Source organism: Macrobrachium rosenbergii, chromosome 51 (genome assembly GCF_040412425.1).
Source record: "Macrobrachium rosenbergii isolate ZJJX-2024 chromosome 51, ASM4041242v1, whole genome shotgun sequence".
Lineage (NCBI taxonomy): Eukaryota > Metazoa > Arthropoda > Malacostraca > Decapoda > Palaemonidae > Macrobrachium > Macrobrachium rosenbergii.
The window spans coordinates 30,093,388-30,116,830 of NC_089791.1; the positions used below are offsets into that span (position 1 = coordinate 30,093,388).

Below are 23,443 nucleotides of genomic sequence, written 5' to 3' on the forward strand. Positions count from 1 at the left end.
TTTCGAGCAGTTGGGTGATTCACTGGAGGTTTGGTATAAGCGGAATCTTCGTCCCTCGCCTACAGTCCCGCCCGAGAGTTTTGAACGAGAGGTCGGCTGCATTTTTTTTTCGAAAAAAAAAAACCTTTGCCGTTCCCTGCCCTTTGTGTGGTTCGTAGAGTACCAAGTTATTCCACCTTATTCTTCTTCGCTTTGCCTTCTCCTTTTGCCTGCTTTGCGGCCGGTGTATCAAGTGTTACGGCTTTGCTCTGTTTCGCTGCTGCCTGCTTCCCCCCGTGGGTAGTGGGTACTGTACTGCAGGACAACACTCGGCGATTCTTCGCCTGTGCCTGCCCCTTTTGAGACTGGTGCCGCGGGAGGGCACAGTCAGTCCTAGCGAAAGCTTTGGGTCACGGCGTTCCCTTGCCAGGCGACTTTCTTAGGGCCTCTTCGCTGCTCTGGAAGCGTTACGGCGCCCATAGGGAGACTTAACCTCCAGTAAGCCTATGTTAAGAATCATGCTGCTAGGCTGATGACGCTGTCGTGTTACGGACACTGCGGATGGTAATTGTGTGTGTGTGTGTGTGTGTGTGTGTATATATATATATATATATATATATATATATATATATATATATATATATATATATATATATAATGAGAGAGAGATTACGCAACTCGGCAACTATTGTACTGTCACTTCCAAACGTCAAGACCAATTTTGCATTACTCTGTGGTGGTTTTGAACTGCGTAACAAATGTGCTATCAAGTCAAATCTCACGTAATCCTACACCATTTGACAGATCTTCTTCTTCAGATAATGGCTAAAAATGAGTCTGCCTCCTTACTTTATATTTTTATAGGTTGCGTGTGTTCCCTGGCCGTTGTTAATTGCGAGTTGCGTGTATGAGTGAGCTCTGATTTTGAATAATAGGCTAAATCAGACTCTCTCTCTCTCTCTCTCTCTCTCTCTCTCTCTGATTACAATCCTTCACACGCTTTTATAGTTGAGACTATCGCGTATATTCAAAACCAGCCGTTATTATAACACCAGAGCTACATAGGACTAAAAACTGAGAACAGAAATTGTACTTTGATATCGACAAACAAACAAACAATTGCGCAGACGAAACTTGGCGTAGACGGGTTTCCCTTAACGAGGTTAAACATGAAATGAGTTCATTTCCATCCGCTCCAAGAATTCGTCTGTGTCCTTTCTAAGATATGTTTTATTCCTGACCTTCGGACTCTTCTAAATGGCCACAGAAATGGAAATTCAACCCTGCTCGTTTAAGGTCAGTAATGCCGAACACTTTGAGACGGCGCGCAGTTAACCTTGGCAGTTCCTGGCTTTCAGAAGGTTCTTTTAAATGGCCAAGGTATTTGGGAATTCAACACGGCGTGTTTAAGGTCAGTAATACCGAACACTTTGAGACGGCGCGCAGTTAACCTTGGCAGTTCCAGGAATGATAGAGTACTCTGTTAATCCTGGGCAGTTCAGTCGCATTATCCTACTCTCAAGGAGAGGGAGAGAGAGAAAATGTCACGACGTAAACCAGCGATTAGTACCGCCAAACGCATGTACATTTCTCGCTCTACAAATCTGCCAAACGTAAGCGTGGGTATTATGTGTGGGTTCTGTCTTCACCCAGCACAGGATACGTTTGAATGGCGGTGTACGGTGGTGGGTGCAGGTGTTGCCGGAGAAGCAATTTCAGAAGCTAACCGGCAGTAATTTCAAGTGACGACTGATAAGACGGGCAAAAATCTATTGGCAAAACCAAGAGCTGTGGAAATAAAGAATTTATGTCAGCAGCAGCCGTTGCTCTAGTCTAGCCTGTCTAGAGCGACCGGTCAGTGTAGTAAAGAGAAAAAGTAGGAGGCGGGGGATGGTGTGCCTAGTGAGGCCTTCGGGACTCTGCCCAGAAAACAAAGATGGTAACTGAACACTAATTGAACGATTGAGGTAATTGAACAATTTCCTCACCCCTACTTCAATAGACCAATGTCACATTACTGACAAGAGACCTAACTAGAGCGAATAATGATTAAAAGTAAGTCAATTAGGCCTTTGATGCAATGTGAATCCAGTGTCGATATATCGGTTAATTATCCTGAACAGCGTTACGGGTTTCACGGAAGTTATTTCAAATCAGTAAAAGGTAAGGCATCAGAAATAACAACTTAATCATTTTCATCCAAAACATATATGGCCCCGAAGATCACATTATTCTAGAAAACTACAGGCAGTGGACTTGAAAATTTTAACAGACCTTGAAAGGTGAGCTTTTGGGGCCAGTTTACACACTAGGAAACATATCCAATAAATAGCCTTCTTATGGGCATAATAACCTCTACTAAACTAGCCTCAAAATTTCAGTGCCACAAGTTCAATCGCAATTGGCCCGCAAAATGGTACGACAATACAACGTTGATACGATCTTGGTGATATAGGCTTACAGTAAGTACAATCTCTCTCTCTCTCTCTCTCTCTCTCTCTCTCTCTCTCTCTCTCTCTCTCTCTCTCTCTCTCACACACACACACACAGACCGCTAAATCGCTCTCGTGCTTTATCATACTGCCGTTTATTTTTGGTTGATGTTTAATCTGTTCTAGATCACCCGTTCCCTTACCAAAAGTCTCAAGTCTTTAGGACTATTTCACCTGTTCAACTAAATAGGCCTGTTTGCATAGCATACTGGGCCTATGCTATTTCTACCCTTCATATCGTCCATTATGCAAAACCCAAATCCTTTCTCGAAACAAAATCCACTCACCAGTCGGTGAAGTTGACTCCGGTTAATTCATGAAGCCAGACCATCATTCTTCTATTTCCACCGCATCATAGAAGCAGACTATGCCGCAGTTATTTCGCGTAATCATGACTTTATAGGGGGCTTCTCCGCCTTATAATTATTAACACAACACTGGATATAGGAAAACAAAGGCTGAAAAGGCGTTTTCATCTGAAAAGTACTTCAAATGGCCACGGACGCCGTAACAAAGCAACGTGCCGTCTCTGTGATGGGTGAAGTAAGGATTGCCAAAATGACTGTTTACACCGTATATATTAACGGAGGGGAAATATACTCGGCATACCTTGCTTTCATAAAAATAGTAAGTTACGTAGCAACCCTTGTTCTCATATATAAAAAACACTGAAATTTATCTTGGAACCTTGGAACTATGACAATGACGTTACTTTGTTAAGTTGGTCATAATGGTTGACAATTTTACTACACATTCTTCGTTTGGTTAACTGTAAGGAAGCTTATCAAAGTCTGATTTCAGTATTACCTTTTATCAGTTTTTAATGCAACTCGTTATTAACCAGTTAACTCTACAGTAGTAATACTTTCAACTTTCGATTCAGTGCATCCTGATCTTAGATGAAGCATCTCGTAGAATAGAACACAATACAGAATTTAGGCCAAAGGCCGAGAGCTGAGACCTACGAGGTCATTCAGCGCTGAAGGGGAAATTGAGAGTAAGAAGGTTTGAAAGGTGTAACTTGGGGGAAAAACCTCGCTGTTGCGAAGGGGGAAAAGTCAGATGGAAGACAATTTGAACGGAGGTACAGTAAAAGGAATGAAAGAGGATGCAGCTAGGGGCCGAAGGGACGTTGCAAACACCCTTAAGTAATGCCTACAGTGCACATAGTGGGGTGAACTGACGACACTAGCCCCCTAGGAGGAAACATCTCATAGTTTAAAGCTGCATTAATGCTATGAAATGAATGGTCCATTTAATTGAGTTTGGCTCTTTCTGAAATACTGGATAAGTTACTCTGCAGAGAAAAATCGTTTTTCTGATCTAAAGTTCAAAAACTTTGTCACTCACACATGGCGTTTTAGTCAGTCACTCAACTGGTCTGGTATAACTTTAAATTCTTGTTCCTCCACAATATATGTATTTAACAAAGTGTGTATCAGCTTTCTAATCATATAAAGAAATTCCAGGCAAGGACAAGTAGACTAGATTACGTTATTTTTTAACTGGGGTTAAATTGGTGGTCGTCTTTAATTTTATTTTAATTCTCATCTAGAGGCCTTAAACACTATTGCATATTGTAAATCAACAAAACTTTAATTTGGTAACTTGCCAAAATTTGCAGGACTTTGAATCAAACAAATTAGAAGCACAGAACAAAACACTTCTGATTTTCTCATTTATTACTACAATTGACAGGAAACAAGTTTGCATGTCATGCCAACCTTGATGTAAAATCAAGTCAAGAGGTTAAAGAAATTCCACATTACCTATCCAGCTATTTATTTTACAGCACATAATCTTGAATCTTACACTATTTACTTTTTCAGTATCATACAAGAAATAAAATTACCTATAACAGGCTATTCAACGTCCTACACAAAAGCCAACTGACCTACAAATTCTACAGCCTAGGCTGTAAATATTTATAAATAACTACTCTTGAGACTACCATCTTCTTTTTACAAATGAATTTGTACACAAAAATCAGAATCACTCACTCACACCCCATTTGCACTAGCAATTCCCAAAACTGGCGAGACACTCTTCTATCCTTTTTGGCGAATTCCAAAATCTAGTTCCGAAAAAACCCTGTTCCCTGTGGAATGAACACTGATCTGCACAAAGTTACCATACAGAAGATAACAGTAATCAAAATTGTACCCTACCAGCAATTCATTTTATCATTCATTTTTCTCTAAGCTTAATTTGCAATGCCCGAGGGACACCAACGTATTTGTACTTCTAAACTTGGTGGGGAGAACTTAAGATGGTGGTGGCGGGGGTGGGGCTGATAGAAGGGCTCCTAAGTCGACACCCCCCGGTCCTCGCGGTCCAGGTCCCCCTGGGCCGCTGGGGCCACCTGGACCTCCCGGTCCACCAGGTGGTGGCCCTACAGGTTGTGGAGGTCCATTCCAGCCCCAGCCAGGTGGTGGGCCCACAGGGCGTGGTGGAGGGACTGGGCCAGGTGGTGGGCATCCCATCCCAGGAGGTCCGTGATGACCTGGCGGGGGACCCTGCCAGTGATTCATCTGTGGTGGTGGTCCGTGCGGTGGGCCACCATGCGGTGGACCCCCTGGACCTCCTGGCCCATGAGGTCCACCTGGACCTCCATGAGGACCACCAGGGCCTCCATGAGGTCCTCCAGGACCTCCGTGAGGACCTCCATGAGGACCCCCAGGCCCACCATGTGGACCACCATGGGGTGCACCCGGTCCACCATGAGGCCCACCATGTGGACCTCCATGAGGTCCATTATGGGGACCACCATGATTTCCAGGTGGTCCTTGTGGACCCTGAGGACCCTGTGGTCCCTGTGGGCCTCCAGGAGGACCAGGTGGTGCTTGTGTCATCCAACTGGGCTGCTGTTGCTGTTGCTGGCCATTCTGAGTGGTTGGTGGTGGAGGGGGCGGGGCCTGTAGCAAGTTGGGTGGCGGCACTCCCTGAAAGCTGTTGGGTCCCCCTTGCTGTTGAGACTGCTGCTGTGGTTGCTGTGGCTTCTGCTGCTGCTGCTGCTGTTGCCACGGCATCCCAGGTGGAGGCTGATTCAAATTAGGAGGACCACTGTTACCACCCATAAGGGGACGGGGGCCTTGGCCACCCATTGGGTTGTTCCATGAGTTCTGGTTCATTCCCCCCTGGTTGGGACTGCTATTGAACTGATTATTTGGGGCAGACTGAGGCTCTGGTCCTCGCGTCTGGAGTGACATGAGGGGTCGTGGTGGACCTTGTGGCCTTTCAAACAGACCTCTAGTCGTAGGTGCGGCAACAGGTCGACTACTATTACGGTCAGCATTCTGCGGGGGTGGAGGGCCTTCTCCTAACTCTGCCATCAGTGACATGTACTCTTCATCTATTTTTTGCCTGTCAACAGTAGGAGGGGCACCTGGTGCTCGTCGCTGACGGCAATCTTTGGATATATGACCAGCTCCTCCACAGCTGGTACAGACTACATTGTTTGTAACATTAGGCTTGTCAGGACACTGAAAAGAAAATGCAAGTAGATATATTAAGAGGTGCTAATTTATGGAATAACCTCCCCAGACATCAAAATAAACAAAACTTAGCTATCTAATGACAGTCCCAATTAATAAATTAGACAGAAAATACTATATATATCATATCTCCACTGCACTACCTTTACAAATGGTCAGAATACTTTTTAGTTTATATCACAATCTCGCATAATAGCTTACAAGAGCTCCATAACAAATCCTGTAAAACAGGTAAAATAAATACAGTATTTTTTACAAAAAGTCAAAAAGCATCAATTCATGAGTACTTAACTAACTTACCTGCCACGATTTGTGAGTGTTGGATCCACAATTACTACACCTTGGCCCATCATTTTCTCTAAGGGTACCATTCAGCAAGGCCAACTCTCTCAGCTGCATTCTTCTCAAATCATTTTGGCCCTCAGGAACTTCTACACCTTGCCGAATTATTTCTTTTATCTGAAATAGTGTCAACTTTACTGGTAAGTCTTTGCCAAAGCCACCTTTAAAGTTATTAGTTTTAAAAATGTCCCTCAATCTGGCATACAGTAAGTCTCTGCATTTAAACTATGGCATGCAAATGCATTATGGACATTTAATTCATTCTCCAATGACAAATCTAAAAAGCAATACAATGAAATCATTTCTGACTGTCGGAGGGCACCTAAACTTCATTTTACCATACTTTCCACGCCGAAACACTACAGTAACCCCTAAGCTTACCGGACTTCAACTATAAAGACTTGACTGCTTACCACCATTTGCTAGAGTACCTTTCAGATGCAGAGGATTTTGTTAGGAGATCTCTTAAGGAATTATGTAATTGCATTAGATTCAGCAAGAAATTGTAAAGAGCTGCTGTTTCCTGAGGGTTACCTTGAATGTGAAAGTACTGAACAGGCTTCACTATAGACTGTTATTCATCTCATTTTGTTACCTGTTACATGGCCAGTTACCCTACCGAGGGAATCACTGCTCATTCAATATCAGGGTAATTTTAAGGAAGAGCTCTGGACAGAGATACTGTTTATTAATTAAATTTTTTGACTGAACAATACAATTGCAGTACAGATGAGATAACTTGAGAAATTTACCTAAATAATTTGGTAAATTTTTTCAAGAATATCTCACCTGTACTGTGTCGTGTACACCCTTTTCTGTATTGCTGTCAAAAAAATTTCATTGATGAACATTATCTCCATGCAGACCTCTTCCTTAGATTTACCAATTTCAGCAGCAGAAGCAACTAATATCACACAAAATAGAGCATCTTCCTATCAGCAGTAACTATCTAATACTAACTTGTATTCATAAAATAATATAAGTACTTTGCTGAGCAGCAGTCTGAACCATACCAGCACACATTTCCCTGACTGCTGACCACTGAGTTTTTCATTATACAAGGGAAACACCATGAAACATTGTGTAAACACAAATGCTGGGCTAAATACTAATCCATATACAAATGTAGGAAAACGGATGTTCAGAAGTTACTATGCTATACAGTACATATTGAAAAGCAGAATAATTGTCATTGTGAATGGGTGAAGAATTTGTCAACCTTTACACTGTATACAAACAATGGTTTGTAGCTCATTCAATGATCTCTTAATGCGGATCATTTACTCAACACACAAAATAAGATGATGGCTACCCAAAACTAGTGTGTTCCTGTTGCAAAGTAATGGAAACGAAAAGTTTAACCTTTTACAACGCACCTTGTCCACTGCTTTCTTGACACTCTCAGGATTACTGGCTGTCACGTAAGCATGAAGTGGTTCATCTTCTCCAGGCATGGGTCCTCCGTCTTTTCGGCCAACCTTAGGGAAGAATCAAAGTGGTAAGGGCACAATATGAACAGAAGAAAACATACAATTCAAGCCAAAGGCCAGCGCTGGGACCTATGAGGTCATATTCAGCACTGAAAGAGAAACTGACAGTAGGAAGTTTGAAGGGTGTAATAGGAGGAACACCTCACAGCCGCACTGACAGCACTTCGCCCCCTACGGGAAGGGCACAGTATGGTAAATTCAAACAGATGCAAACATCACCATCAAAATATTCTCTCAAGTTTACAACCATAATCATGAAAATTAGAATGCTCAAGCTATTAAAATTTCCAAGTCACACACCTTCCCCTCTTTGACTGATCCTTTTCCTCTTATAATAATCTTTGCTCCTGTGTCTTTCTCCATGGCTTTCAGCGTATTTCCTCGCGGTCCAATGAGCAGCCCAACAAAGTTGATGTCGGGGTGTTCTTCTTGAGGAATCATAACTTTGTCTGACACTTTCACCACTGGCGGCCTGAGTTAAATAAAGTAACGATATTTTAGATTCAATGCAACATACGAGTGAGGTATGAAATAAATTAAAAAGACATTCACAAATCAAGATGCAAATCTTTATAATACTTCATACACATCAACAGAGCAACAGTACAATCATTTTTCTCAAACAATAGTGAAAAATACCTACCACTGATTTACCTTGTTACAAAAAACTAATAACCTGTAATTAACAAAATACTGTAGGATGAGCTAACCAAATTTTACTCAGCTCGAAAGAAGGCAATATTATTATTATTACCATACTGACCAGACCACTAAATTAAACTCTCAACTGTCATGGGGTGAGCCAAGATCTGCTCCTAAATTTTATATTTTCTTCAATAAATAGTAGTAATCTTACAAATTTACTGATACGACAAACTGCAACTTTTTTTCACCAATTTGATTCGAAACAGACATTTAATTTTGATTGAAGTTTGCCAATTCACATTTTTAATAAATGTAAATTAACTATTAGCATTACTTATACTCTAAGCATACCAAAACACAGAGATGTATGGCTGATGGAAAATTCAGTCATCTGTATGAATTACATAGCTAAAAGTTTCATATTTCATTTGTTCATTGATGATGTTCAAGGTTGTTTGTACAATGTTTTGATAAACAATTCATCCCGGCACAGAAATGGTGGATATTCCAAGAAACAGGAAGCTCCAGTGCTGGAGGAATTCCAATCATATTTACTGTCAACTAGAGACAATGGGGGTTTACTGCTATCAACTAGAGACAATGGGGGTTCACCACTTTCAACTAGAGACAATGGGGGTTTACCGCTATCAACTAGAGACAATGGGGTTCACCACTTTCAACTAGGGACAATGGGGGTTCACTGCTTTCCACTAGAGACAATGGAGGTTCACCGCTTTCAACTAGACAATGGGAGTTCACCACTTTCAACTTGTCAAGAGACAATGGAGATTCACCAGTTGAAACTTGTATGAGAAACAATGGGGGTTCACTACTCTCCACTTACAAGAGGCAACAGACTCACCATTTTTAATTGCAAAGAGACAGTAGGGGTTCACCACCTTCAACTAAGGACAATGGGGGTTCACCACTTTCAACTTGTCATGAGACAATGGAGATTCACCATTTTCAACTAGTGTGAGAAACGATGGGGGTTCACCACTCTCAACTTCGCAAAGACAATAGTCACCATATTCAACTGACAAGATACAATGGGTGCTCATCTCTTTCAAGTCAGGAATTTCTTTGGGGAAGATTTCAAAATTAATGACAAAACTGTCAATAAAAACAACTAAACCACATGTGTTTAAAGAACTACATTAAACAGATGACAAGAATGGTGTTTCATTCATCAATGCCCCAGATTTCTAAATACAGTATAACACTCCAAAAGGGCAACTCGTTCAAAGCAACAACAGACAAAAGAAACCAGAAGTGCAAAATAAGATTAAAATTTCTCCACAGCTGCTGGAGAAATGGAGAGGCCTGCAATCTGTTAGGTAGCTACGTCCTCTAAGTGTTGAAATTTGTCAAGAGATCAATTACAATAAAAAAATTCACAAGACCAATCTGTTGGGCAGCTATGTCCTCTAAGTGTTGAAATTTGTCAAAAGATCAATAACAATGGAAAAATTCACAAGACATGTACCTAACATCAAAGTCTGGAACAGAAATTCTTGAGCACCTTGTGATCCAGGTTCATTTCACTTCAGCTACCTATAAAGCCACTGAAAAAATATCTACTTACTTATAATCAGCAGGCGGTTTGTAATCGGCATTTAGCGTCAGCATACGCGTGATGCAATTGTGACGGTCATCCTCCAGCTTCTTACGAGTTCGGTACTCGCGCGTATTCAGGCGCTTGCCCTCGTTGTTGTAGATTGGCTCTGGGGATGGAGACCTGCAAAAAATCCTCAAATATTACCTCCTGCGCAAACCACGGTCCAGTTGTTTCGAGACAAGTAAAATCTCCACACTTCTCATCTTTCCTGCGCTGTGCATGCAATCTTTTCGTAATCTATGAATTTCTTTTGTTCTTTTTAGCAAACTATGACAACTATATCAAGCATAATGATTCAAGACATCCTTGACTACCAGAAGTGTGTTAACTTAGGCTGTCTCGGCAAGTCCCATGTGATTTTCCGGAGTTTCTCATTTGTGAATACTGCACAACACCAAGCCCTCTCCATGAGTGAAACAAAGTCTGATATTAAAATGACACTTAAGTGTTGGAAACAAAATTACATTGAAGTTCGAAAATAATATGCACACTAGCTAACTGCATATACTTGCACTCCAAATTTCTTTAGAACACTACACAAGCGTGATTGGATCATGGACTGTGGCAAGTTGAAGTTCTTGAAAAGATGGCAAAGAACTATGACATTAGCCAACATGGAGTCATTATCCTGAACTGCATCCTCTATAGGCAACACACACATGAAATTTCAGTGAAAACTGATGCCAGAACAAACAATTTTACAACAGAAAAATATCATCATATGATCTTTACTAAAATGCAGAAATAGGCAGGTACACACAAACTGCATTTGATAGCAAATCAAAACAGTGAACATCCCCTCTTAACCTAGGCATCAGCAATCCTGCAAGATTTCAAATCAATTCAGCAATTGCCACATGAAATTTTTGATGAAACAAAGTAACATTTCAGAACTTCATATACAGTACATATATTAATCTGAAAAGGTCATATTTTTGTTACTTGTATTAATACAAAACCTGTGGTGTGCAAAGGTTAAAAATGGAGATGAAGTGACGCTCCAGAAATTGAAGTGTTAAAACCATAAAAAAACAAATGAGAACTCATTAATAACATGGAACAGCATTCCTACCTAAATGAGGAGAACCATTCAGTTAATGAAGGCAGCAGCCAATATTGTAATACAAATGCTAAATCCAAACTTAAGAATATGAAAAAATAAATGCTATGATCCAACTTAACAATAAAAGTAATTACAGTGTGTACACAATTTAAGAGTGAAGTACTTTCTTACTGCTTCTAGGTTGAATCACTTTAGCTTGAGAAATAAAAGCAACAATTCCTACGCTAAGTCTTTCAACATGTACCCATGAACAAAAGAATAAAACTAATCTTACTGAAGCTTAAGACAAGCAATCATTCCATGGCAACCTTAATCTTTAAAACAGATAAAAAAGGGAATAATTAATAAGCATTCATTAGAGAGTTTTTGCTTTGATGTGATAGGCTATGATCTTTCTTTTTTCTTTCTCTTTTCTTCAAACTTTGGAATACTGGTTAGCATCTCAACCGCCCATGTCAAGGCAGTCAGGGTTCTTGCTGCTTATCAATCGGGTACATTCTGATGCCATCAGCCGCTATTTGGTTCCATGAACGCAGACATGCTGTGGGGTTCTCTTCCAAAAAACTGCAGTTTTAAGCATTTAACTTAAACTTTTAAATTTACTTCTAACGACCCTCCAACTGCAACTTTGCTGTAGAAGTGTCTGCATATTTCTAGAGCTGGAGTAGCAGTTAAGTGGGTCAAAATACAAGAGAAAAACAAAATAGAGACAAATTTGCATTCAAATTGCTGTTCACCAAACCATATTGCATGTGACAACACCAAAATGCATTTTGGAGATGACTGGTTCCTTTCAAACCAAATGCCTGGCAAGTAAGTCATCAGCAGTTAAAGAGGAACAACATGAGTTCAATAAAAGTTAAAATTAATGTCAAGACACTGAAATGACGCAGAAGATATAACTGTCAGAAATAAACCCCTCCGGCATGCCCATTAACTCTAAAGGTTAAAAAGTACCAATAAAGAAAAACCCCTAACACCAACGTAAAGGACGTCCTATCCCCTACCTGACGGAGAGTATGACAAAGATGTGAATTGCTAGATTAAACAACAGAGGTATGGTATGAGGAACAATATGTACATATTCATTACCATCTACTCACAACACTAAAAAAAGTTAACATCTATGAATCACACAATGTGGATGGGAATACGCATACAAAGGAAGTGAATTCAGAGATCCTCAAATGAAGGCTGGGACAAAGTCAGCTGTTTCACGTAAGGACACACAAATATTGAATAGGAATGTCACAGAGATCCTATTTGCCGATCATAATCAAAATAAAAGAAGACAAACCAAACAAAACCAGTTAACAATAAAAAAAATTAAATAAATAACCGTGGAAATTTACAGGCCATGTTGACAACAACAATCATGAGGATTTTAAGAGGGGAAAAATTAATAACACAGGCTTCATGATAAGAGGTTCACTGGCCCCCATCCATAAATGTGTCAGTTAAGTGAGATGGATTAACCTAAGACCTGTGACTTGAAGAAAAATTCTATACCACTGTTAAAAGTTATTCCAGTAGAAAACTCAAAAACGAAACTGATGCACTGAAAGCTACATGAAGTACAGCCTGAACATGAAATATACCTGTCAAATCAGCATGGCAAATTAAAACTGAGAAAGCGCAACACCTAGAGAGGTGCTCATCAACTAAACGTCATTCAGAGGCTATCAATGCTGGTCAGTACCTTCATTATCTAATCCAAGTGAGTTAGCATAGTAAATATTTTAATCAATATGGATAAACAGATAAACAATAAGGCATCCACAAAACATCTTAACCAAGTGACACAAGACTCCCCTTTCTGATGATTAACAAACACCTTTTTGGTGGAAAAAGGTGGAATGGTTTAAAATAAGGCTGTTAATGAGTTATTTTCAAGTCCTGATTATTTTACAAAAAAAAAAAATCATTCTGTTAGGAACCTGTTCATATATTTACACCATTGGACTTTACATGTAAAACTAACAGCTACACTGTAATATAGCAACAATGGACAGCCATCCATGGAAAAAAATATATTATTGCTGTAAGTAACTACTTTGTGAAAAGTGATTCCCTAGCTGTTGCTGACACAGAACTTTTTAATCATTCAAATTACGAAAGGGTTGATGTTAACCAGCCCAATGATTTCAGAATATTAAAGTATTCAAGTATAAGAATACAGTCGACACAAAACAAAAGAATATGCACTTTTCTTCCTGTTTTTCCAAGGATATGGAAGGTTACTGTGGGTTCTTAAAAATTTTAAGTTCATTAGCCTATAAATATATACATATAAATGCTTTCAAGAACACATTCCAAATGTATTATAAACATTCAGACTAATGTACATACCTAATTACTTCCTGACAAGGACTTGTTAAAATTAAAAAATAAAAAAACTTTTACAATAGTAACTACATGCACTATCTTCAACTCACAAAACGAGGCAAAATAAAAGCTTCGGTTAGAGAACCATTCAACAGGTCTCTGACTAGACTGAAGAACAAGACCCAACATATTATCAAGCACCTAACCTAGAATGTGTAACCTTTGCTCTACAGAATATCACAGGGTCAAGTCCACGTACAGTTAAGCCTAGGAAGACAAGAACCAAAATGCCTAATAAATCCAACAATCAATTCAAGTATCAGGTTGTAGTTTGAATATTGCACAACAAAGAACAATGCATACAGTATAAGCAAACTACTGGCAATTCCAAAAGAAAACCAAAGTACGGTCTAGTTATAAAAAATAAAGATATCCTGTCCAGCTTCCAAAACTGGGGCCACAAATTTCCGCTGTACTACGGCAGGGTATTAGAGCACCTATCAAAATGTGAGCCGAAGACTGAAAAACACCAACTTCACAAACGGCAAAAAAGTATGCAGGATTAATGAATTCAACATCTGCCTAACGAACAATGAGAACTAATCTTTCTCAAATCCTCCTAGCTTCTTTGCAAAATCGTATGAATCATGACACCCAAACATCCAGGCAGGAAATCTTTAATTACATTTTGACAAATGACTCAAAAATTACTTTTGAACAAATTATATGCTCTTGCACCACTTGAAAGTACCTCTAAATGCCTTCCTACCTACTGAGACACCTGAAAAATCACCTTACATCCAGAAAACCTAAGATCAAATAAGACAAAGGGAAGCAAAATGTCTCTTTTGAAGGTCAGTATTATAAGAGAACTGAATGTCTTGATATATATCACCCAAGTGTCACATATCTTAGTCAGCCAGTGGTGTACGTCATTATTAGGGAACTCTACGTCTATGTATACATCACCCTGGGTCAGTTTGTTTTAAAGAGAACAGCTGTTCAAGACTAGGCACCTTAAAGGAGGAAAAAATGTTTTGGATAACTATGTGAAAGACATGGGACCTCAGCCAAACATTTAAGAAGCCAGGCTATTCACCATATGAGACTCAGTCTGAAAAATAAACCACTGCAAATTTAAACATCTCGCATTTATACTGTACTAGGAAAGTTATGGCACAGCCAAAACCAATCTAAAAATTTCTTTTCTCAACTAGAATAAAAATAATTATACATAAAGTAGTAAAAATGTCCCCAGCTTTCTTGAAAATTCTCTAGGCATATAATATATACATATGATGTGATTAATTAAAAACTGATGTTTCAAAGACTTTAAATGAAAAACTGCTGGGCACCACACTGGTTTCATAACCAAATGCTTGAATAAAAGTTGAAGAGTTCCCTAAACTTTTTACAATAAAAAAATGAAGTCAATGAAGCACCTTTTAATTGGAAGTGAGGAACTGAAAAGTAAAACTGTGAGTAGAGTCCAATATAAAGTGAAATTTAGACGTAGTAATATTCAGTACAGGTTCATAGTTATTTCAGTTTTCAAAACAAGTTTAACGAGCGTCGTCTCTCCTAAACCTGGCAGTTATTAAAACCTATGGCAACTGCTTCTCGTAAAACATGGTTGCAATGAAAATGTGTGACACTTTAACTGATGACAAAAGAAAAGGTGACCATTATTAGAAAGCCAAGCCTCCTCAGGTTACATGTAATACCAAGTCCCCTATAGCCTAATCTACTTCCAGCCAAAACACCTTCCCTCTCGTTTTCTGAAACAAAGTGCATCATCTAAAACAGGACTTCCCTAACACATTAACGTAAGTCACCCTCTAAATGACCATTGTTGTCAACAAAACATAATTTACATTATTATATTTACCACTTACTGAAGACAAAATGCATCATTAATGATAAACTTTAGTAGAACAGGCATGTAGAGCAGTATTGGCTAATGAAAGTCAAGTTGATAGCAAAATCTTTTGGGCAGCATAACACACACAGCAATTTTTTCCCTATAACAAATTCTCCTCAAATTATAATACTGCTAACTGCATTACTCCTTCAATTTCAATACTATACTATCCTACAAGTATTAAGAGAGTTTGAATGGACAGGGAAAGATCGACTTTACAACTTCAAACTGTTAAAAGAAAAATTTATTCCCCAAAACTCCTTGATAATCAGTTACCTGCATTTGCAGGTTTCAGGTAAATCAAACACAATGGTGGCACCTTTGTCAATACCTCAAAATTCAAAATTCCTTGTCAGACGTATTCCCAAACCTCACTATTTACCTACAATCTTTCAAGTTCATAGCTTTACAATAAACATGTCTAAAATATTTACCATAGATTTTTTTGGCTGAATGTCCTCTAAAACCTAACATTACTTGGTAGGGCTTAGACTGATTAATACTATAGTTGAACAGCACCCACTACAACCTGTGTTCGAGTCCAAGTCATCTGTCCTTATTATAAATCACCAATATATGAAGCAAGCTCTTGCCAATGAGTAGTAATTTCAATACCCATTCATGCACTTCTCTAAACCAACATAAAAGGGTTTTATTCTGTAAATAACAAACCCTTACAGTCTAATCCCAATTCTGAAATATTACCCAACATACTGGAAGCTATTAAAATTGATATTCACAAGGTTATTGTTGGTACAGTACTTCCACACATGAACTGTGCTTAGAGTAATGTTGAACTGTGTTTAGAGCAGGCTTCACGTGTGACTGCTGACCCTGAAACTGCCAAGCGATTAACCTAGATACCATCCAGAAATGAAGAGCTACACTCTCGTTATGCCCTTGTTCATGCCAAGAACTTGGTGAATGCAAATGAAGGAATGGACATCAGTCAAAAACCATGTGATTATATACTGTATATATAGTTATTTTTGCATAGGCCATTCTCATGGTCATTTATAATTACAGAGAAAAAAAGCATTTAACAGTACAGTACGACAATATGTTGAAGAACTGTGCAAAAAGGTTGAAACAAAATCGAAAAGTATATAAAAATGCAGAAAAGCAAGTCTGGGAAAAGGAACAGAAGTCAATTTTATACGTCCAAGACAGTGGGGAAATTGGACTCGGGGGAATTATAGAAGTGAAGCTGAGAGCAGGGGGGCATGAAGGGGAGGGGGGGAGGGGGCAGGGGAAGATGAAAGTACAATAACAGAACCTAAGCTTCATAAACTTTGCTTTTATGTAAATGGTCTAAACCTATGAAGGCACACTTAAAAAAAAAAAAAACATTAAAAAAAAAAAGGAAAGCGAATCAACCGCTTGCATGTGTTAAAAATGAACAAACCTGAGGGGAAGATGCAGTTATATATAAACATGACATGCAACTGAGATCAAAACAGATCCTTGAGATGCTTCTTGCCTATAAAGCAAATTATTAGACGCAAAAGGGGAGAAAGCCAAAATATGCCTATGACAATTTTAATTCTTTTTAATATGACATTTCCTAAATTGTCTTTAGGAATAAAAAAAGATCTTCCATTAGCCTTCCTGGATTGAATGGAGACAGCCTGTGTTAGAGATTAAACCTGTCAACAAATTATACAAGTGCATCAACAGTACACCTAATCTCTGCATCAGCAAGACAAAGATTCATTAAGTTTTAAAAAAAGAGAAAAATTAAAAGAAATGCCATACTGTGATTTTGAATAATGACCTGATCTAAACCTGTTCAGAAGGGGGTCAACATCTAAAAGGTTAAAGGTTAGTGTGATGATAGCATTTTTATTGTTTTTTTTTTTTTCAGGTCAGACATCTTTTAGAACTAAGGGATTACTGAGTGGATAAGTATTAACAACAACTACCAAGACAGCAGAGATGATAACTGAATCATCAACCACCAAAGGAAATGATGGACTAATAACACAGCACCCTGCTGCATTAGCATCATCTATATCAACAATGAAAAATAACTGTGAATAGAGAACATAAAACAACACTGACATTAAGCACAAATCAAAAGTAATTTTGAATCTGATGAGCAATTTTTCTTGTACACTAATCTGTAATGAATGAGGGGGGAAAAAAAAAAGTATAATAGTTCAAAACGAAATTATAAATTACTACAACAACGAAGGTTAAATAAAAAAAATTAGGAACAAAAAAGAATACCGTGTACTTTGTACGTGCTCATGACATATATAGAGCTTATATGAGGTCAAACTTATTTACATGCTGATATTCAAATGAAAGGGCTTATAATCGTAGATGACAGTGCAAGTCACAGCCTATCACAATGTGACACTATCAAGGCCTATTTCCATTGAGAAGAGCTGACTGTTGATTCCAATCACTTTGCAGGTAATGAAAAAAAAAAAATTAAAAAGAGTAACAAAAGACATTACGTACTTTGTAACATGACAAAACAGCTAATTTAAATCTAGGTGCATTTAAGCACAGTCATCATGTTGTCCTCTGCATCTCCCAAATTGGTGATAAAAATATACTTATACTGACTGAATAAACTTACTCAATATTCGATCATGCCACTGAGAACTACAGTCTTGATCACATACCTTGGCAGCATCTCTTACTCTCTCACTCTCTCTCTCTCTCTACTGCTGGTTACATAAACCCTAACGCCCAGACAACCCTAAAACCTGGGTCTAACCATCAATCTCGGGATGGTGACCATACTACCTTACTGGAAGGTAGCAAGCCATTACCAGAATACATGAAATGCAAAGAGAAAGTCCTGAAGGATACTTTAGTTTCTGGAAGTGTGAGTAAAACCTGGTGCCTCACAACCAACCCTCGGAAGAGGGCTGGGGAGGGTCGGTGGCACAGTGCCGCGAGCCAGCTTGTAGGCTCAGCGTCACCTGCACATGACCAACTGCGAGTAGTGCCAACCTGTCTTCAGGATTAGGAGAGATGCCCAGATCGTTGGAGCGGAGACGCCGACTCAGCTCTTCAATCTGCAGCTGCACTGTAACAGAGCGGGTTAGCGGGCAAGAATGCCCAAAATTCAATCAATATAATATTCATTATAAAATATATTATGAGGAAGGCTTTGCACTATTAATGTTACACAAGACTTTTTTCCAAATACATGTGTGAGCAGCAAGTCTACTGATTTTGCCACTCATCCATTAACTATACAATTGAGAAAATCTATCAAGGCAACTATAATATTAATATCATCAAACAGATCAGGCCTGTTCCTTTACCTTATCAACACAATATTCTTTTTATCTTGAAAACAACCTGGAAATGAATGAAATTGTAAAACCTTTTTAACTTTTAGGGAAAAAATTCTCTAATTAGTTTAGAATGAGCTGTAAACAAATATATTCATTAAACAAAATAAATAAGTTAACTTACCCAAAACCACATAGCAGCCATTCAGACCCCAAGTACTCGTTCTATGCAACTACCATTCACCACATACAACTCAGTCACTGAACCTTTCAAGACTTAATACTATTTTCCCATTTCTCATCAAAACCTCATGCACAACCAGAACAGCACATAATTCACTACAACTTTCTGCCCTTGTTATAATTCACCCTCCTGGAGCAAAGACGAAGACGACGCCTTCCTCTGCCGTATAGTATACTGGGTGGTTGGGAGAGCCCTAAACAGCTCTGGACTGGGATGACTTCCCTCCATTCCGGTGCCATGCAGATCCAAAGGGTCCTTTGTCGGCTGGTGATTTCTGCATCTGCAACTCTAAATTTGAAAAATCCCCCCAAAAAAGACCAAATGACATTTCCACAAGAAAAAGACTGTTAACTTACATAAATAAGCCTCTTCCTGGTCTTTGGACATGTTGCTCGGTAAAACCGTTGGCATTCCTGGGATGAAAGTCTTGTCTTTCTCATCACCCTGCCAACGTGATTTTCTCCTCCGCTTGCGCTCTTCACGTTCAGCTGCAAGAAAGACACCATTGACACTTGGTATTTCTTAAAATACTTACATAAAAGCAAAACAAATTGCATATACCACAATGTAATTCATAAGAGAATTTCATAAAGAAAAAGATACAAAAAATATACTACAAAATTCAAATATTGTCCATCTCCATAAATCAAAATTATAGCCCCCTTCAATCTCAAGTCACTTACCATCATAGTCACTTTCTCTTTTGACAGACCCCGAGTTTCCTTTAGAAATTGCTGCAGTGGCAGCTGCGGCTGCGGCTGCCGCTGCAGCAACAGCAGATCCCACTGCTCCACCTCCACTACCACCGCCACCTGTAAGGAAGACATTATATTAAAAAGTAGAAAATTCGGGTCAGTTATAATTATGCAGTACAATAAAAATTATACACAAAGCCTGAATCATTTAAAAGAACCAACGACTTAAAAGAAGGCCTACACTAGCCAGATACTGTTAACAATAATAGTGAAAATTAACCATTCATGTCTTTTCTTAATTAGCAAGGTGACTTAGAAAATACTTGGCCTTTCACAACACTTTCAACTGATTCTCTTGCAAGCTCAGATGCCCATACCTATTCAGTTCACTAGGAAATCAATGCCTCGGGTCGACTCTAGTTATACAAATACTTTTGTTTTTATAAGAATGGAGGGGATCTTTCCATCTGGTGTTGATTCTTTACATATAAAAGACAGATCACTTTGGCAAGGATACACTGAACTGCCTGAATAGGACCTTTCGAGGCATGGTCCAAGTGATACTATCATTATTATTATTATATTCAGAAGATGAAACCTATTCATATGGAACAAGCCCACAGAGGCCATTATATTCAGAAGATGAATTCTATTCATATGGAACAAGCCCACAGAGGCCATTATATTCAGAAGATGAATTCTATTCATATGGAACAAGCCCACAGAGGCCATTATATTCAGAAGATGAATTCTATTCATATGGAACAAGCCCACAGAGGCCACACACTTGAAATTCAAGCTTCCACAGAATACAGTTTTCATTAGGAAGTATTAAAAAGGAGGTAAAGGCAAATACAAAAAGAAGAGATCTCACTTAATAAAGTAGACAAAATAAATTAATAAATAAATTGTTAAATAAATACTAAATTGTTAAATAAATACTATGACATTTGAATCATTCTCCAAGCAATTTGTTATTGGGAACATTGGAATGCGATGTTTATTTTGGCAACGTTTTCACCAAGAATATGAGGGGCAAGTTAATACTAGCCTTAAGTTACACCAAGTCTTATATATACCAGTAAAAACTAAACTTGCATTGTATTGCAAATCTACTTGAGTTCTGGAAGCGTTCTCTTAATTCCTGCATACTGTACGTAAAGAACTGGCTGCTTATAACACATGCACTACAAACAAGCACACGAGACCTTCCTGGTTTTCACGTTACGTAATGGTCGCGTAACTTTTAAGCCAAAAACCTTTGTGTACTTCACGACCTCATGGTAAGGAATGGGTTAAACTGAAGACAACTAGTACCGTGCCCCTCTGGTTCAGTGTCAAATTTAGGCCTATGCATATCAGGCCATTCCTGTTGGTGCATTTCAGTCAAACATCTGGGAAAATAAATTAGCAGTTGGCGATTGTACAACGACAGGAACAGATTCCGCAAACAAAAACAAATATAAACATTTCCTAGAATGTCCTGGGTTATTTTTCGGAAGACTCCAGCCATCTCCCATATTAGAATTTATATTTTTCTTGGGTAAAACACATCAAAACAGAAAAATTCTTCTCGATACATTGCCTTCGCAAATGCTTAGTAACAGAAAAATAATTAATCAAATTATTTCCTGGCCATTCTAGCATGAAAAACCCAAAATGGTTTTTCATGCAAAAATGGCTAGCTGGAGTCTTCCGAAAAATTACCATGTCCTGCCCTGACCTAACCAGACCTTACCTTCCTGACCTTGACTTACGGCTTTTGAATGGGGGGGGTTGCCCCCTGAACCCCTCCAAGTAACAAAAAATATCCCTGTCACCCTACTCTGCATACTAACCGCTTGCTTTATCTATGAAACTACCTGAAGCAGGTATCTATAAAACTACAGTACCTGCAGCGGGTATCTATAAAACTAAATTACAGTACTACCAACAGCGGGTATCTATAAAACTAAATTACAGTACCCACAGCGGGTATCTATAAAACTAAATTACAGTACCCACAGCGGGTATCTATAAAACTAAATTACAGTACTACCAACAGCGGGTATCTATAAAACTACAGTGCCCGCAGCGGGTATCTATAAAGCCAACCAGCCTAAATCTACTGCAAGCCTATTCCTATCACTAGGCCATGCAAGCATCAAACCTACCTATGGGGAGGCCTATAAAACACAGAAATTAGGCCAAAGGCCAAGCGCTGGGACCCACGAGGTCATTCAGCGCTGAAACGGAAACAGCCTAAACAGTGAAACGGAAAACCTCACAGCAGTTGCACTATGGAACAACAGTTAGAGGAGGATGGAAATTAAGACGGAAGAGAGATTATGAACGGAGGTACAGTAAAAGGAACGGAAGGGGTTGCATCTAAGGGGCCTCGTGAAGGGACCCTTAAGTAATGCCTACACATCCTACGCCGACTGTAGGATGTGATTACAAAATACTCATCTCATTTAAGTAAAGAATGTCCAAATAACCTAGAAGACATAAAAAAAGGCCTAAGCCTCTCTCTCTCATTCTCACCTCCTCCTCCTCCGCCTCCGCCGGGTAGAGTGCTAAGGTAACTGGGCTTCAATAACGACGACCCCGACACCGTGGTCTTCTTCCCAGCGCCTATGGCCGGATTCATTCTTCCCAAAGGCGTGCTATTCGCTCCACTCATCTTTTTCCCAGTAGTTTAGAAAGAGTAGCGATGCCGTGAACTATCACCGTCAGAAAAAGCCCCCGTGAGCTTCCTCACGCCCGATCTCGCTCACTCTCTCCCTCTTCACAAAATGGCGTCGTCTGCAACATGAAAATCAACTCATGTCAGCGTAGACGTCCTCCTCCGGCGGCGTTGAGGACAGCTTTTGCGTTTTAATCTTGGTTTAAATTAGTTTAAAACTCGGCTAAGGTTCAATTGTCAGTCTTTTCCTTGGGGTGAAATGTTCAGGGTTTATCGACTACGCAGGAATACTTTATTTCGTGTAAATACATCGTTCGATTCGTGTCGTTTGGTTATTTCCATCGAATTTTTTTCGGTATTTGTGTTTAGTATCTTTTATGCATGATTAATTATACTATAAATATCATAAATATTTGCTTCATAAATAAATTATAACATATTAAGGTATTATCACAAGTCTTTTTGTCATCAAATGCAACTGAAGTCAAGGACAAAATCCGAACATAAACATCCGCTCCGTTTGTGTGTCTGCGTGTGTGTGTGTGTACGTGTGTATAAAGTTGATCATTTTATACATTCGAGAAATGCTGTAAATACTGTATATATATTATATAAATAATGGTCTTACCTATTCGTGAAATGGGCAGGACAAGCCTATTAAGTTTTCTACTTTTCTTCTTTGTTTATCTGTGCATTTTGTTCGTTTACGTATTTATTTACTTCTTCATTCATTCATTCATTCATTTCTTGAATGCTGGCGACACCATATCGACCTGGTTACTTTTAGAATTTTTTATGGATAATTTTCATAGGTTTTTCATTATCCTATTGCTATCAAGTTTATTGTCAGAATGTATTGTGCCCTGAATAATTCATCACGTTTTACAGAGTTGTGTTAGATCTGTGCCATGAAATTTTATGTATGACAGTTTTCGTCAAGTGACATGTGTACCTGTTCAGTGTGGTATGCGTATTGTAGGAGTCTATTGCATTTCCAGCAGCCATACTCCCTTTTTATTGCTATATAATAGATAAGAATAATATGTTTATATTTATAATAATAGACAAGATGAATTTCGAGAGGAAGCCCCAATTTTTCGAATCAGGAGAGAGTGAAAGGTGTTGATGGAGGTCAAAACTTTGAGTTTTGTATTTCAGTGCAGGCTCTGAAGCCGGCTGGTGTGTCGTCGGTGCACGTCGTGTGGCGCACTGTAGG

At 39.0% G+C, this 23,443-nt stretch overlaps 1 protein-coding gene across 2 annotated transcripts in view; it reads right to left on the reverse strand.

Annotated features, from left to right (window-relative positions):
- Positions 1 to 4,236: 4,236 nt before the first annotated feature.
- The window catches only part of LOC136833243 (splicing factor 1-like), a 39,146-nt gene continuing 19,939 nt past the window's right edge, over positions 4,237 to 23,443 (reverse strand). The window contains exons 1-9 of one of the 2 annotated variants that reach the window (XM_067095131.1): positions 22,086 to 22,536; positions 19,551 to 19,679; positions 19,224 to 19,355; positions 18,337 to 18,412; positions 10,028 to 10,180; positions 8,098 to 8,269; positions 7,684 to 7,785; positions 6,266 to 6,424; positions 4,237 to 5,953 (exon numbers count right to left, since the gene is read on the reverse strand). In XM_067095131.1, the coding sequence (XP_066951232.1) occupies positions 4,736 to 5,953; positions 6,266 to 6,424; positions 7,684 to 7,785; positions 8,098 to 8,269; positions 10,028 to 10,180; positions 18,337 to 18,412; positions 19,224 to 19,355; positions 19,551 to 19,679; positions 22,086 to 22,224 (2,280 nt within the window). In that variant the 5' untranslated portion in view covers positions 22,225 to 22,536 and the 3' untranslated portion in view covers positions 4,237 to 4,735. Of the gene's footprint in view, positions 5,954 to 6,265; positions 6,425 to 7,683; positions 7,786 to 8,097; positions 8,270 to 10,027; positions 10,181 to 18,336; positions 18,413 to 19,223; positions 19,356 to 19,550; positions 19,680 to 22,085; positions 22,537 to 23,443 lie in introns of those variants that run through there. The other variant, XM_067095132.1, reaches the window with a different exon arrangement.